The following is an 18,909-nucleotide window of genomic DNA, read 5'->3' on the forward strand; positions in this document are numbered from 1 at the left end:
TATCCTGTGTTCAATTGTTTAAATTAGTTAAAATTTGAATAAATTTATAATCATATCTGAGCTATGTAATGACGTTCTTAAAGTCTATCAACTTAAATGCTATATGCACTAATCCGTATACTAGTTACGTTGAATTAGAGTTTAATCAATGAATATGTACATATATTGTTTGACTTATTAACTAAAGACAATCTTAAATTCATATATGAGAGATACAAATACAAGTATATAGCAATCATTTCAAATAGGCTTATTATACCTGAATAATATACTGTGGAATCATTAGATTTCGCGGTGGCTCAATTTTCGTGGAATTCGATGGTACCTCTCATCCACGAAAAAACATCCTCCACGAATTGATAAATTAGGGTAATAAAGTCATATTTCCGTTTGTTGATGTATAAGAATACACGAAATTACAACCACACGAAACTGTAAGATTTAAGCCATCCACGAAAATTGGCCCCCACGAAATTTAATGATTCCACAGTATACGCTATTTCTATAAGTCATTTCAACTAAAAATTAAGATTAAAATTTCTTTTCAATTCAAAATCATACAGTTGAGCCTTAACACTAATATCTTTAAAAGAATATGTACTTTACTAGCTAGAATATCCCAACCTTTGTCGTGTTTTATTTTGTAATTTAGTATAGTTATACATTTATTTAAAACATTGATGATATAAAATATCTGTCTTAATCGTGTGTAAAATACTAAATGTATGTTAAACCTATCAAAAATAATATGTCAAAGAGTACCTTCACCTAAACCTAATCTACATGTTTAAAATCACACTTTTATTATCTGCCAAAAAAAAAAGCCTTTTAGGATTTTATTTCGTCACTAGAAAGTATTTTATTTCAAATCGTTTCAAAATTACCATAAACGACATTTAAAAGCACAAAACGCAAAAAAAAACCAAAACGCACGGTATAAACATAACATGTCGAATAAACTTATAAGGTATATATAAATAAAGTATTTATAGCCAACAAGAAGTACAGCAGGAAGTACATGAGCTTAATGCTTCCTTGAAAATGTCAAGAGATTTTGATGAAATAATAAAAGTGTTATTGATATATATTCTATTATATCTATAAACAGGTATCAATCAATATTGTTTTCTGCATTGTTTATCATTTTTAAACTTCCTAGAACATTTTAGGTCTCACACTAAACAAATATTAAACATTTGAGACTACTGTTGTTATTTGATGCTCTGTAAAGCATGAGGCCCACATACCACATTGCTCACTTGAACAATAGCTCTTGTATCTATTTTGAACTGTTGAAATATGAAACTCTTTTAAAAAAATGAAAAAAAACTCAAGAAAGTATGTAAAACAATACATAACAAAGCCTTCTTTTTGGATATCTTAAGATCTAAGATCCATTAAGTGACCAATCTTGTTATCCTAGGCCTCGACGTATTAAAGTTAAAAAAAGTTTTAACATGAACTTTAATTATTATTTCAACGTTAAAGTTTGTCACTGTGACCTTGATATGAGGATGTAAAGATACAATCAGTTCAACCTTATCTTTTACCGCATACACCATAGCATAGTATAGCATCGAAATCTCATAGCATAGCATTGGAATCTCCTACCATAGCTAACAATCTCATAGAATCTTATTCGTCATATCATACCATAGCATGCCATAGCATAACATACAACATGATTTTAACTCGGTTTTAAATGTTTTTATTTGGAAGAATAAATGCTCACATTGCAGATTAGTGGTAAACTTTGGTTTTTTTTCATTTAACTTCCAAATGTGCGGAACTCTTCAGTTTATGGAGGCGTTTTTGTTAAAAATAGCATACCATAGCATAGCATATCATATCACTAAGTCCTCCATTTCAATTCCTCATAGCATAGCATTCAAATCTCATAGCATTGCATTAAAATCTCATAGCATACCATTAAAATCGCATACCATAGCATTGAATTGTAAAAGATATGCATTAAATGACTGTATGAGGAAGTACAAGATCAGTATTATAACTGAACGAAGAATTGTATTTCTTGAGATTTGTAAACATGTTTTGTATATACTTCTATGTCAAACTGTGTACCAATCTTGGAATCCCAGTATAAGTCTGTGGTTGACGTTTTTGATAATTTAGAATCTACAGTATAATTATCTTAGGATGTTTGCCTAATTATCTCACACATTGCAGCATATATTGTAGGTATGTTTAAACATTTCACAATATATTTTAGCAACAGTATTGGCGTAGGAGTTTAAACAATTTGAAATCTACATTATTTGACAATATTTGCATTATATTTTCACAAATTGCAGCATTATAGTTCTTACGAAGATTTTTAAAGAGGTCGCTCTGGAAAAGATGTTAAAATGTGAAATATTTACGACAAACACACATACAAATAGAAGGCAGACAACATGTAACCAAGAACTCTCACTTGAACCTTCAGTTCAGGTGAGATAAAAACGAAAGTTGAAAAAAATATGTTTGAACATTGTATTGGCGATTTTAAATTTCTTACTACAAATTGATTACTTCCGTGAAATATATTTGGCACAGTTTTTGTTTAACAATCTTCTCACTAAAACAATTACAGTTAGACTGTACAAGAATATCCTTCCTACATGTTCATGGTGCAGTTAAAGTTTGAAGCACCACAGTTTGAATTAGCGGTGTGTTATAGAACTAACAATTTAAAAAAAAAAATTAATGCTTAAAGAGGCTGGGTGGTCAACAAATTAACTATTAAATTTATTATATTTTTGGCCATAAAATAATAATTAATGAAAAAATATCGAAATACCTTAGCTTTCAAATTTGAGCATATTCCTATTAAGAAAACAAATATAGTCTCAATATAGCCACAACTAACTAGCCCTCTTATTTAAACGTGGAGAAAAATTTGTAAAGACAAGATCATTTTCAATTATAAAAAGTAAAATAACTACAAAAGTATGAAATAATTATATTTCATCCCACGTATTAACAAATCCAAATATGAATATGACATGTGGTGATAACAAAGAGTGTACAGGACAGGAGCAGAGCACATATGCCCTTAGTAGGAAGGATCAGGTGCCATGTAGGATAGAACATCCTCTGCTGACTGACGTGTGATATTTGCCGAAATCGGGAAAAACGGAAACTTTCAAAAGAACGGGAAAAGAATAAGTTGAACAATTACTAAACACTATCTACATAAATCAAACAGTGAAATAAAACATAATTATATATTAATATATTTTAAACAATTGTTGAACAAACGATATTAAAATAGATACAAATATCATTCTAGTCAAAATGGCAGAGTATTACTGTAAATTCCTTAAAAAACGAGGAATTAATATACGCGTAAAATTGCGACTAGCAACACTTACTGATTTTAAATTTCCGCGTTTATTTTTCATACACCTTTGTAGTTCACGTATACTTATATATTATACATGTAACAAAATATTCGTGATTGGGATTTCATATTCTCGCGATTTGGTGAAAAACAAGCAGTATTCGTGTAAAATAAGGAAGTTACATTATATATGAAATTTGTATGAAAAATGAAGTGAAAAGATTGCACTTTAAAATGATTATGTAAGTTAATAATGATATGAGTTTAATATTCAAAATGTCATATGAAAACAATGTATATTACTAAGGTATAACAGTGTGACGAATTTGAGGATCTAACAACGACCAGTTCATGATCTTCTGACTGATTGTTATTCGGTTTAAATGATATTAGCTCAAAGTTTTCAATTTATTTTTCCATTAATAATGTCTAAAATGATTTCTATGGGTATTTTTTATTGATGCATCCTCAGAACTTGAAAGTTTGAAATACTTTGTTTTGTAAACAAAGTGTTAAGGCTTGTTATCGTTTTCATATGTATTGTTTTGGTATAAGTTTCATTCCAATTGCTCTTTCTTTTGTTGATAATATTATATATGAACATATTGAATCAATCTAATTTCCTTACTTTACATTATTGGTAAACATATGATAGACTCAAGCTTTGTTTCCATAACAATGAATATTATATCTTGCTTGCAACCTGACCTCAATCATTCAAATGCACAAGTAAAGAATCGTGTACATTAAATACAAATAAAATAAAATAAGACTATTGTGGAAAAAATGATAATTCATAAGGTGTTAATAATTATAAATGATAATAAATACTCATCTTCACTAGCTAAGGGTTTTTGAATCACTCCGCTCCCAATAATGATGAATGCAGAGTGTGCCAAAAACCCTTAGTTGGCATCTGGAAAAAAACCGGAGCTTTGTAAATTATTCAACTTAGCTGAAGATTAAAAGATTGTTAGAATAAATTCGATTCTGAAATAAATTCAGCTGATTGCTTTAAGAAATTAATAAACGTTTTCTTTAAGAAAGCATGATATGACTAAACATCTATTTATTAGTATAGAAGTTTAGGATAAATCGGAATAATCTGATTCTATTATAGATGCTGAATTATTTTGGCCATACGTGTTTTTACCAACACCTGCATGATCATAATCATTGTCTTCTTCATTCAAAGGTTTATGATTTGCAATATCATAATCAGATACGTCCGATAACTTTGCAGACGACGCGCAATTATATATTCCCTCAACACGTCTTTTTCTGGTGTTTTTGTCTCCAAGATGATCATATGTGCCATCTTCTGCCTCCTTATAAGGACTCTCAGATCCAAGTATAGCGTCATTAGCTAACTGGTATGTAGGATTCGATTGCTGTAGAATAGAGTTTCTGTGGACGTCGTGACTTTCTGTATGAGTATAATTTTCATTTTCCATGGTTAGAACACTTTTGACTTTCTTGTCCTTTTCCTGTTTATGTTTCAGTCGTCTAAGAAAATAATAAAAAGTCACGTAAACAGATTATCTTAATTTTTGCAAAATGAATGCTCTTACATTGTGTATTAACTGCATTGAGGAAAATCATGCAGTTGATTCGATATTTGATAAAAAAAAATAATTTTGCTGAAGCTCGAGATATTTTATCATTAATCAAATGATATTAATATGATCATTGCCTATTGCTACATTAACTTTTTACTTCTCTATTTCCTATTTCAGACATAGTCTGGATTTTAATAGTGATGATGTACAATCATCTTGTAGGTGGTACTACATATATAGTTTGTGATACCTATGGTAAAAAACCACTGCAACAGCGCAACAACCTAGGACAAGTATTACAACCACCACAGGAATGACTGTTCCAACTGTTGACCCATCTGCAAAAATAAACAGAAAATAGACTCATTTGTTTGAAGATAAAAAGTGTATGTTCATTCGATAAATCGAACAGCAGTAACTATCAATTTATCAGACTGTAACAATCTAAGTTGGAATTAATGCAGACGTGAAGAGTTATTATAATAGTAACAATTTTCAAGACTGATTTCAGGACTTATGGTATCCATGTTGCTAAAATTGTGCCGTATGTTGGTAATTTTTTTTTTATGTATATTGCGCCTACAAGTAAGTTATATTTGCTGAAATCTTTCGTATTTTTTCTGTATTCATTGAAGTTAATTAAGGAATAAAGAATCAATTTTTGAGTATTATGGGATGATAATATTGGTCGTGCCGTGGTCAAATCCAATAAAGCCTGAAGGGCTATATGATAGATTTGACCACGCTCCGACCGAAATTATCACCTCATAATATTGAAAGAATGATTCCTTCTTACTTCTATTTATAATGTTTCCAATTTCAACACTTTAAAACAGCATGAATAAAAACCACTAATTTTTCATGTGGCACATGCTATGCATTACTACGGGGCACAGCCAATGCCGTTTATCGGTTATGCTACAAGACATATTTTGTCCATTTTGTGACGCTCATCTTTTATGCAATTATCGAGTTTTAGGCTTCTTCAAAATTGATTCGTAGTGTTATCATAGACAAGGACAGTAGAAATTGTAAATATAGGTGCTTAACACATACAGTCGAACTGCACTTTCAACACTCGGAAAAAAGTTTGATAATTCATCAATTTTTCAAGTAGAGTCTCATGATTAGCTAAAACACATGTAACATAGCGGGTTAACTATTTATGTTTATACTCTCGACTCTTCACTTTCACTTTTTTAATACAACTAAAGAAGTAGTGCTATACATCTCTTTACCAAAGGGACACGACTACATGTATTAAGCGTATCTTAACTCTTTTAAAATTTAAATTAGTAATGGTAAATATTTCATATTATTTGTAGTTAAATCTCAAGGGTGAAACGATGACAAAACGCAGACAAAAGATTTTCTCATCTTCATCGAGGCTCATCTGAAATGCTTTTTTATAGACCAAACTCTTAAAAATTCTCTTAAGTTTATTTTTTTTACTTACAAGTGGTTCCGAGAAAACGACTTAAAAATGACTTACTGTGTTTGTAAGCCAAATTACTGAAATTTGAATTACGATTGGCAATCTGATTTAATGGATACATTCGATCACAAACGGTTTCTACAAACATTTAATGTTCGAGACTTGTGTTTATGTTTGCAAGACGGTAATGTAGGATATTAGCTCTTGAAGTTTTTCAAACTGATATCAGAATAATTTAATTTGTTAACACATTTCTGACTGAAATGAATTTCAAAAAGGTACTTAAATTGAACAGATCTTCAAAATTCAAGAAACTAATGCTTAAAAAAAGAAACCAATGATGTTTTTTAATAAAGGTACCGAAGGTAATACACGGTCGTTACAGTATTATATAATGTTTACAAAATTTGGTATAACTTAGAAATTGATTGCAAATCAATTCAATTCAAATGAAACCATTTGCTTATCTTTTTATGCAATTAAAAGGCTTTTTGGAGATCACGTTTGAATCTAAATTTAGAAATAGTATAAATTACCGGGAAAATACTTTTGTTATACCTTTTGGAGAGCGAGATAACTCTATCAGATCATGGCCCGTTTGGACTTGCTGGTAACTGCTTGAAGTTTTATAGAGTGTTGCAGGGCCGTCTGTACTCTTTGGTGAATAAAAATTAGTTGTAGCTGTCTTCTTTAGCATGACGGTAGTTTCTATTGTAATGTCTGAAAGCGGGGTACTTGCATGTGTTACCTACGTGGACATGTATAAAACAAAGTAAAAGGACTTGTTTAAAAGAAAACAATTATATAGGTAAAATAGCTCTTTGACATTCTTTCAAATTACTTAGTTCAGTTGATGGTATGTAAAATAAAGAACATGATTGACCTACCTCTGAACAGTACACGTCAGACTTTAATTTGTCCGTGCACTTAACGTACTTGCACTCATGATCAATACCATTCGTCATCATTTTACATTGCTGACAGGAACTGATCATTTGTTTAGATTCTTTTATATCAATACCTATTAAACAATTTAATTTCAATATATAGAGAAAAAAATATAGCAAAAAATGATAGCAAACATATTAGAACAAACCTGTAGCCCACTTTTGTTCATTCGAGAGTCTCAAACTATGTTAACAATGTAATGGTTATCAAGATTATTTTAATAGTTTTAAAATGAATTTTTGGTATATTGTCGCGAAACATTCGAGGTATATAATAATGAACATAGCATTTTGAAATTTGATTGTTATTTGAAAATAGTATATTTTTTCTATTAGGTGAACAAGATTGAAAAAAAATTGCCAGCTAATTACCGTTATTTCAAACCAGTAAATCAAATTTCAATCAAATTCAAGATTAATAAAAACAAGAGGCCTATGGGCCAAATCGCTCACCTGAGCAACAATATGCATTATATAATCAGCTTAAGGTAGTCATAATAGAAAATATGTGGACAATGTGGTATATTACATGTAGATCCTGTATAAAATAAAGTCTACGTATAACCCCACATCGGATATTCTTGTGTTTATGATCCAGTCCCAGATCATTTTATAGTCATATCACATGTTGAGCATTGCAGTTCTCAAAAAGATCCTAAACAATTGTTTATAAACGGGATATAAACCTACACTTTTAACCCCTTGTAAGGCCCTAGAACCGTTCAGGGGCTAAAGTCTAAACAATTTTTAAGAATCAGCAATATGTCAAAATGCTTGCATATATGATAACATTTTAGTTTTTGCGAATAATTAAAATGTTTTGCTTTGTATAAAAAATAATCCCAAATGTAGTCCCACCCTACTCCTCACAATTTTGATTTTAACAAATTTTATTCCACACTATCTGAAGTTGCTTTTACCTAAGTTACAGCTTTTCTAGATAAATGGTTTTTTAGAAGATTTCAAGATGTTTGTTTATATATTCCTACGTAAAATTTGCCCCCTCCTTCCCTGCTGTGACCCCATCCTACACCCGAGGATCATGATTTGAACAAAATTGAATCTACTCAACCTGACGATGCTTCCATACAAGTTTTAGCTTTCCTGGCTGATTGATTTCTGAGAAGATTTTTAAAGATTAATCATTATATACTCTTATCTAAAACTTCGACCCCCATTGTGGCCCCATCCTACCCCCGGGAGTCATGATTTTCACAGCTTTGAATCTACACTACCTGAGACTTCTTTCACATAAGTTTCAGCTTTCTTTGCCAAATGGTTCATGAGAAGATTTTTAAAGATTTACTTTATATACATATGTATTCATTTGTAAAATTCGACCCCCCCCCCCCTCCATTGGTAGGTCAGCCCTACCTCTGGGAGTCATGATTTTTACAACTTTGAATCTACAGTACCTGAGGATGCTTCCACATTAGTTATAGCTTTCCTGGTTGATTAATTTCTGAGAAGAAGATTTTTAAAGATTTACTCTATATATTCCTATTTAAGAATTCCACCCCCCTCCCCTCATTGTGGGCCCGCTCTACCCCCAGGAGTCATGATTTTCACAACTTTCAAGCTACACTACTTAAGGATGTCTCCACACAAGTTTCAGCTTTCCTGGCTGATTTGTTTTTGAGAAGAAGATTTATAAGGATTTACTCTATATATTCCTATGTAAAAATTCGAACCCCCCCCCCCCCCATTGTGGCCCCACCCTACCTCTGGGGGTCATAATTTTCACAACTTAGAATAAACTACTTAAGGATGTCTCCACACAAGTTTCAGCTTTCCTGGCCAAATGGTTCTTGATAAAAAATTGTTTTAACGATTTCTCAAAAATGTTCAATAATTCCTAATTATCTCCCCTTGTTAAAAGGTGTGATCTTTAATTTTCACTTTGAATCCCCTTTGCCTAAGGGAGCATTGTGTGAAGTTTGGTTGAATTTGTTCCAGAGGTTCTGGAGAAGATGTTGAAAATGTGAAAATTTTTCGGACTGACGGACGGACGGACAGACGGACAGACAGACAAATGGACAGACGGACGACAGACAAAATGTTATCAGAATAACTCACTTTAGCTTCAGCTCAGGTGAGCTAAAAAGCAGTTTAACATTATTATAATATAATCCAAAAGAAAATATATTTCAAAACGTAATTTACTTAAGTAATGTGTTGTAACTGTTGTGATTAAGGGAGAATAAAAAAAAAAGCATTCGTAGAAAATATAATAGGAATATCTTTCTGACGAGTATATTTTAATGAATGATATTCACTGAAGATTTTATTACAGTGTATGTCAATATTTTATTGTAGTAAAGTTCAGTGTCGTGATTAAAAATTGTTCAAAACAAATATCATAATTTGATAATAAAATGCTATTGTTACAACACAAATGATGTTTTGTTCTTCAAATGCTCCAGCAAAAATATGTGGCATAACATAAAAAGTTGGGACTAAATTTTCTTTCTGCTAAGAAGAATTGGCACCATATATATGATACGATTTTTTTTTGTTAGTCAGAAAACATTGTTTTATTTCACTCAATAATTCAGGTAATGGGGGACATGCTGCGCAAAAAAGTAATGCACATTTTTAGCATTCTCAAGTTCACATCTTAGTATAGTTAATTTTTTAAGGTTTTTTATTCAGCTTGAAAGAAATGGCATTATCCAGCACAAAAGTAAAAAGGGAATATTCGGTAAAAATAAAAACATATTTAGTAAATACGTCAACCTGAACATGGTCTTAAATTATTATGGCGCATAGCGAAGCTTGAAAGTAATCTTGATATCGTACGACCGAATATTGCAAAGTTTTAAGGAGCTGAACAACTCATACAATCAATAAATCCGCTGAAATGAGTGCAAAGTTTTCGTATATGTTTGAAGAATAAAACTAAATGATGCCATTTAGAGCCGAACTGAACGTTATTTTGACTTTAAAAAAATGTTCAAGTGTTTACTTTTTAAATCATCTTTAACCCGACGCTCTTGTGGCCTTTCAGGCCTTTGATTTTCCTTTACCTTGATCGTATGATGTATAATTTTCCTTGACAACCCCAATCCAACGTGGAGTATGTGTATAGGTTTGACATGCTGATACTATGTTTGTTAAATTTATTTTTCCGATGAGGTAAACTCCACTTGATTTACAGCGATTCATTCCATCTCTCCATTTTAGATTATTATCTGTCGTAGGAGAACTTCCATTGAAGTGAGATGAAGCTAAACAAAAATAGGAAAACTGGTGTTTTAACGATGCAAACATGTTCTTTAAACAGTACACAAACGGTATGTGCATATTTTAGACAATTGAGATTTTAGTTTTAGCTGTTATTTATCACATTTGCTAAAAAACTCAACACTTAGAATACATTGATCTCAATCTCATATTATACAAATGCACACACATACGAAGTTTTATTTCAAAACTGAGAGAGGTGTGCACTGCGTCGTATCTCTTATCTAAATTTTGTTGTTTTTTGCTATTTCAAATTTCAAGTTCCCTCCATTAAAACTAAAATCGCACGTTCAAGAAAAGACATAGTTTATTTTATCTATTGAACATTTGTCAATTTTTTGAACTTTCATGTATACTCTAAATAGTAAAATATAGGTAAATATGTGTTCGTTTTTTACGTAATATTCTGATGTTATTTCAATGTAAGTATATATTTTGCAAACTTACACTGACTTAAATTCATCAAAGCGTGTCAGCCCCCTTATTCTAATTATTCTCTCGCGCAACTTGTTGCAAAGGGGATTTAGCATCGCTGCTGTGCGTGTGTGGGTATGTGTATTTGTCCATTTCAGCCTTATAAGCAAGATTTATAAAATCATCGCATAAATGTTTATCAAAATTTGCAAACTTCAAAAGCATGTTAAAAAAAAAAACCTTAATCATTTTCAAGTAGCTCTTTTAATTTGTTTTTAAAAATATCATTAAAATAACAACACTTAAAATAACAAATGTATTTACGACTTGACAAGAGACATTTCCGGTTCGTGAAAGTAAACATTTCAAATCAACAATTTGATGTGTTATTTGATTTAGATCATTTTAAGAAAGAAAAAACCCAAAAGTATTTTAGATATAGGATGTAAGACGGATGCCCTAAGTGACAAATTGATACACGCAGGAGATTTTGATCATCCGAATTAAATCAAAACAAGTCGAATGTCGAGCTAGTTTCCGAATTATTAGAAGAGAAGAACATGTTTATAAATCAGAAGAGACTTTGACGAATATCGTCAACATCATTTAACAAAAATTTTATCTTATCTTATTCACAGTAGATACGTTATTCAATTTTTAAAAATGTGGAAATTACGACACGTTAACTCGCCCCCATAAATACATCCCAAAGCGTGGGGATAGGAGTAAACGAAACAGTTGTATTTCAGAATGGTTTGAAGAAGATAAAATATTTGGTCCTTTCAATTACATGTTTTTTTCGAAATAACACATTTTTCCCCACAACATTTCATTTTGCGAGGGAATGCTCCACTTTTCGGTGTCTTTGTTTGGATGTCGGGATGGTTTATCGAAATTCACAATAAATACTGTATTATCAGGTAAAATACAAGTATACTTGTAGTTTATGGACACATCTAAACATGATATGGGCAGTAACTGTGTTGCAGTGCAAGCATTTTGTAGTTTATTCAAAACGTCTCCATTTATAGTTAAAAATAGTCATAATATACCCACTAATGTTGATGAAATGCGTCATTAAAGCTTTCTGAAATTTCAAATGGATGTTTTCTTTTATCTTGATAAGATTGACGTTTACTTTTGGCAGCTCTCTCTTAAATTGATTACTTTCGTTCCTTTTAATTAATTATTTCTCAGTAATTAAACAATTAAAAAGTTCATCTGAATTAAACACAAATCGCAAACGTTGTCCTAATATTTTGATTTTCGGGGAACTGTTTACGTTTGCTTAGCAACTGCCTCTATGAGTTGCGAAGTCGACGTAATTAATATGCATAATAATTGCACGCGACGCGAGGGCGATAAAACAGTTTCAAAAGGGCAATAACACTATTTTCTGTGAAATATAACTGTACAATAAATATGTAAATAATTGCGTGTAAATGTTATATGAAGAAGAAATATACATACTTATTTTACGGTCGCTGCATATAACTGGCAGATGTAACCGACAGTCAGTGTCCACAAGTTTTGAATCCGTACCACATTGTAAAGATAGACAACGACTTTTAATATCCAGAATACTTGTTTCTGTAAACACAGATGCATATATATATAACATTTTGAATACAATTAAAGCTACTATATATAATAAGAGTCAAATTTGACCCTTAATCTGCTTTTCTTTAAAGAGTTTCAAATATATTAAATTGTTATGTTATTTTTAAAAAGAGTTGATAAAAGATATATTTTTTTCACATATTTATTTAATTCCATTTACTGGCAGAATATGACGTTAGAAACGCCGCTATTTTAATTATTCCATCAAAATTCGTAAAAATTGACATTTTTCTTATGTCGTTTTTAACCGGAAATTTAGAGCGCAGCTTTGAACAAGCAGACTTTTTTTGTCACTTATTAGTCTTGAATAGATACATCTCTAATGAAAATATTTAGTTTGTTCAAACATGTACTCTATGTTCGCTGAAAGAAAATGCTTAAAACAAGCTGTTTGTGCAAAAAAAGCGAAAATAGCGGGAAATGATTATCTGTATGGTGTCATACTTCTCAATTGTGGGCACTTGAATTAAAATGGAAATTTTGAAGAACCCACCCCCCCCCCCCCAATAAAAAAATAATAATAAAAATGCCCCCCCCCCCCTCCCCTCCCCCCCCCCCCCCCAAAAAAAAAAACCAATGAAAGACAATTAAATGAAGTTCATTTTAGGGGCCATTTTAGGATAAAAACATATATTGCCCTTACAATAAAGCATCTGTTAAGATTGCCCAATCTTCATCAATTATCTAGTCAATAAATTATATTTCATCGGATAAAAATGTTACAAAACTGGTAACTTCAATCTATCTTGCAATTGAACAAAACTGGTAGCTTCTTCGATCTATCTAGCCATCGAACCGATTCAAATTTTCACTTTCAGGAATGCAATATCTTCTTTATAATATTGACCCGTTATCTAACTTTTGCTACACGATGATTAACAGAAGACTAAAAATGATGGATTGGAAAATATAACTGATAAGGTTTGTTCATATCAACCTTCAAATTTACACGTACAAGCTTTTTTGCGAAGTTCATTCAGTGAAATATAAACAATTTTATACCTTTTGTTGTTTTTTATTTCACTCCTAGGGTTTACAGTATGTGTAAGGTATAACTCATGTATTTGATTTTTTACGGTACATGATATTTACAAGGTACCAATGTTACTTTTATCCAATAATAATCCAGTACATATTATTTATATAAAACTACAACATCCGAAAACTTAATTTCCAACAAACATTTTTGTTATTCCTTATATTTATCTACAAGAACATTTTGTCTGTTTTGGATAAATATCACACATTAAATCCCCAATTTTGGAAAGGTTTTTTCTATGCAGGTAATTTTATATGGTAAAACCATAATCTTTTTTTCCTGACTAACAGATAACATACTTCAGTTTGCTGATTTACGAAATTATTCTTATTAGTTACTGTGGAATCATTTAAATTCGCGGGGCCAATTTTCGTGGATTGTGGGTTTTTTGCTTATTCACAGGGATGTAATTTCGTGCGTGCGTCGGTTTTCAGTTTCAGTAACAAAAATAACTCTTTCTTGCTTTCATTGAGGGTGTGGAATTCGTGGGGAAGGGCTACCCACAAATACCATGAATATTGAGCCACCACGAATTTTAATGATTCCACAGTAGTTTGCTATTGCATGAATGAAATAAAAAATGTTGTTGACTTTATGTACATATACTACATCGGTAAATTGAAGAGTTTTCTCAATTTCTGCACAAATTTGAACAAATTGAATACTATTTGTAAGCCGTTTGTGACCTCAAGAGTCTTGGTTCGAATTAAGTATACTCTAAATAACGTTCTTTGTTACTGTTTTAAATTTCATCTGAACTTTAATTTACTTTAGCAATTTGTTTAACCAAAAGGTTATTTCTATTTACCAAAGAATGCTTTGTCCAAAGTTAGCATAGGTTATAATTATCAAAATTGGTTCAGAATCAACCAAAAGTTTTTTAAAAAATACGAAAAAGCAAGCCATAGACTAAATAATTATGGTCAGAGAAACTTGAAAAATATATATACTTTCTTGTCATCTTTCAACCAAACCTGTAGAAAATATATTAAATGCGGATTCTCCTCCACATTCTGAATACATCAATAAAGCTTTGTCACACATATACGTGCACTTTGATGGAGGTAGTCGATTTTTTAAGTCATCAAAGCCGTTAGGTAGGCATATGCAAGAATTTCCCTGATGATTGAAAAAATAACAAATTAGTGAATGAATGACAATAATGTGGTAAACGGTTTATTTAGCATCAGCTAAATAATACAAATACCTTAACGGCAAACTCAAGGATATTTTTCTGAAGGCAATATTCTTGGCAGAGTGGAGGTGATGATATAGAAAATATAATTTCGTTCTCCAATTGCACTGATGATGCATTGTAACAACCTGAAAAAAAACGAAGACAATACTTTGTGTTTAGTGCTTGGTAAAACTGTATTTTGATAACTAAATCCTTCGTACTTGTTAACAGATTAAGGTAATTGCGTTGACTCTGCTTACTTCCACCAGGTACATTAAAGATGTTTATACGATGATTTTTTATAAACGTAAACTAAGGCACATCGGTGACCTGACTAACAACCCCATTTGAGAACTGATCGGGATTTGTTCGTAACATAATTTTCCTCTTATCTGTAGACAATTATGCCTTTTTAAAAACTGATTACAAATATTTAATTCCTCGAGAACATCTCAAAACATATTAAAAAAAACCTGGGACAACCATCTGATTTTTTTTTTTAATTTACGCTCAGCAATTGATAGCTAATTCACTGTCTCTTTAAAAAAAACACATTATAGAATGTGAAATGATAAAAGAAATAAAGAATTTTTTTGTAAAAATCTTTCCAAAATTTTTATCGCTTTCACTTTATCAAAAGTATGATTTATTTCATATTTTTAAAAAGTTAAGGAGGCTGGGGGGGGGGGGGGGGGTCAAAAAAAAAGTTCTTCAAAATTCACCAAATTTGCAGATATGTTTCATATAATCTTAATTTACATTTTGATGCGAAAGACCACATCACAATATTCATAAATTTTATCATTTATTGCATCTGAAAAAATTGCACATTATGTAATAAAAAAATGATGAAAAATGTATGAAATATTAATAAGGGCAAAAAACATACCAATAACATCACAAAAGATTAACACAATAACAAAAACTTGACAATATTTTGTTATAAAGAAAAATGTATTTTTCACACAAATGCAAATATGCAAAGAAAAAAAAAGTAGCCACAAGATTATTTCCAAATTTTAACATGATAATAATCAATACATGTGTAATAAAGATTGAGCATTAAAAATATTTTCGATGGTGAAACTAAAATTAAAAAAAAAAAAATATCTGAACAAAATATTTTGAGTTTTACAAGTTACCTCCCTTTGAAAAGTTAAAAAGGTGCTGAAAAACAGCTAAAATGATTTTTTGGCATCTTGTATCCCTTGGTTACCATCAATTAACTCTTTAAATAATGCTTCAATACCATCATATCCATTTTTTCAAAAGACAATTTCAGTACAATGTAAGAGTTATAGAACCTTAAAGTGAAAATCTTTTTTGTGTAGAGATAAAAAACGCTTTAATATGGCAGCCAACCCCCAGCCTGTTAAATGAAGAAATACCAAAGGCAGCATTTTTTACATTATTTGTCTTCTGTAATTGATTTATTCGGATGGATTATCGAAAGGAATCTGTATATTATTGATATATTACCGTACCTAGAAGTTTGATCCAATGAGATGTCCGGTTGTAAACTCCTGTCCAGTAAAAAGTCGACGATTTATTTGTACAAAGCGTAAGTGCTTGATTCTTGTTTTTGCATTCTGCTTGTGCTTTAAACCATGTAATTCCTTGCATGGACCAACAAAGTCCTAAATGTTAAAAAAAATCTTTATGTATGTTTAATTTAAGCATGTATCAATATAATTAAAAAATTAATTCGTATTTGTTTATTTCTCTTACCTGGAAGTGCTGCTATAAACAATGTTATCACGTAGATTGATTTCATATCTGAAAAGTGTATCTGGAATTTATAATAAACACATTTTAGAAAAAGAGGTATTCAGATTACTATTCTTTCTTTCTGTTTTTAATTGCATATATCTATCTATCTATCTATCTATCTATCTATCTATCTATCTATCTATCTATCTATCTATCTATCTATCTATCTATCTATCATCTATCTATCTATCTATCTATCTATCTATCTATCTATCTATCTATCTATCTATCTATCTATCATTCATTTTGTTATATAGGACAAACATTTTTACTTTCAATTTTATATTGTTACATGTACCTAAATTATAAAATAGACTTGCTGACATCATGTAACACGTTGATAATCAGACTTAACTCAATATGAGTAAGTCCAGTTATTGAGACGAATAGAAAAGTAGCTGATCCAAGAAAGATAACTCTCAATTTCCTCTTGGGTTTCACATGTATAATTTAGATAATTAAGTTTACGCGCAATCGTTCATGCGTAACAGTCAGCTTCCTTTTTGGATTTTGCCTTCAACAGGTAGTCATTCATTCCCTCCCTCCCTCCCCTTTATGAAACATTTATGCATTGTATTATATAGTACTGTAGTGTTGCTGTGTGCTGCTGTTTTTTCTTATATAATTTCTGGTAATGTCGTGTCGTACTACTTCCTGTCAAATCCATGTAATAATGCATTGTGGCAACGCATTTTGAAAAAATTACGCGCTTTGGAAAAAACCCAGTCAAAGTGGGTTAATTTTGGGACCAAGTTAACTCACATTGAAAGTAAGTTTTATACCGGCATGGATATAGCTAGCGTTGCCGAATGTTTGTAATGCAACAAAGCATAGACCCTAAAGTAAAAAAAAAAATTATTTTATTGTTTTTATTTAGAATCATTTACATGTAGTAGATCATCCATTAAGATAGAATATTTTCCACCAGAACGTTATTCAAATAGAAGGACCAGTTATTTAAATTTTGTGTGAAAAGGACTTTGTGCGGTATGGTCAAATATCTGCCCCCGATTTTAACCAATTTTAAAATAGTATCATATAAAAATAAAAATCTTCACAAATCATTGTATAGAGGTTGCCTATAAATTTAATCTTGATTTTAGTCATCATTACTCATTCGCTGTTTATCTATGACGTCAACTAAATGACCTAATTTCTGCAAATTTGCAAACAAATGAAAATATTTTCATTTTTGCTCTCTATTTTGCATTCGGAAGTATAGAGCACAGGTCTGCTCAAGTGCGATTTTAACATATGTTTTTCTTCATATAGTTATACACATTATACTAAAAAATTGTACTTGATCAAACCAGCGCTCGATGTTTCCCAGTCGAAAAACTATCGGAAAACACCCATATTGTGCTACAAAACACCAATTTATCAAAATAGTGCAATCTTCATGACGTCATTTCTACATTATGACGTCACTGTGATGATTACCTTTTACACCTTTATTTCCAATATGATTTTAACTATCTTTCACCTTATTTTTAAAGCTCTTTCTAAAAATTGGATTTTGGGGGCAAAAAATGCATAAAACCGCACATAGTCCCCTCTTGAATAAGTGATCTCTTAATCATCTGTGCCTGATAATAATAGTATTAATTTCATATATGGAAAAATGTCTTTAAAAAGCATTTTAAATCACAAAATTTTTAATATGCCCCAGATAAACGGAGGGAGGTTTTTTTTTCAAAGCCCCTCTCCCTTCTCGGGATCCGTTAACAAACAATAACGATGGACAAACACTGTTTCACCATTATAAAGGTCATACAAATTTTTCTCCTAGAATGAAGGTCTATTATTACATTTTATATTGAATCACTTATTTATCATTGACTACACAATTGATGATAACCATGAAATAAGATAAACAAGAATACCTGTTGAGCATTATACTTCCATTATCAAGTTCTCATACTTCCTTGTGTGTATGTGTTTAAATCCCTTGTAAAGACGCTTATCCGGTGTAGCACTAAAGCATGTCATTCAGTGATTATAAATGTGCAAAGTCTATAGCCAAAATTTTCTACGAACGATATGATTAGCTGTGGTTTAAAATAATACAGAATTCACAATTAAAGCTCTCTTGATAATGATTTAAGTGTAAGAATTATTTTATTCAAAAATATACATATAAGTATATAATTGAACATGGATTGAACAGCAGACGAAATTAGCCTAGTATATTACTTCCCTCCATTAAACATTTTAATGAACATAAGATTAGCAAAATCGGTATGAAAGTTTACGAGAATGATACTTGTTTTTTAGATCGTATATATAAAACCTTTTAAATAACAATGAGATTCGACATAAAATATGTTTTAATAAAATGCTGTAGATAATTTGCAATACATAG

General features: G+C 30.8%; 1 protein-coding gene across 1 annotated transcript; it reads right to left on the reverse strand.

Moving 5' to 3' along the window:
• Positions 1-1,685: 1,685 nt before the first annotated feature.
• On the reverse strand, positions 1,686-18,485 carry LOC128157749 (uncharacterized). Its single transcript, XM_052820359.1, has 11 exons — positions 18,431-18,485; positions 16,506-16,566; positions 16,262-16,414; positions 14,808-14,923; positions 14,575-14,719; positions 12,412-12,531; positions 10,311-10,511; positions 7,225-7,358; positions 6,896-7,085; positions 5,153-5,240; positions 1,686-4,849 (listed from the first exon to the last, which is right to left on the reverse strand). Exons 2-11 carry the CDS (start codon positions 16,549-16,551, stop codon positions 4,429-4,431), a joined length of 1,614 nt encoding a protein of 537 aa, XP_052676319.1. The 5' UTR covers positions 16,552-16,566; positions 18,431-18,485; the 3' UTR covers positions 1,686-4,428.
• Positions 18,486-18,909: the final 424 nt, after the last annotated feature.

The sequence above is a fragment of the Crassostrea angulata genome, chromosome 8, assembly GCF_025612915.1.
Source record: "Crassostrea angulata isolate pt1a10 chromosome 8, ASM2561291v2, whole genome shotgun sequence".
In the NCBI taxonomy this organism is placed as follows: Eukaryota; Metazoa; Mollusca; class Bivalvia; order Ostreida; family Ostreidae; genus Magallana; species Magallana angulata.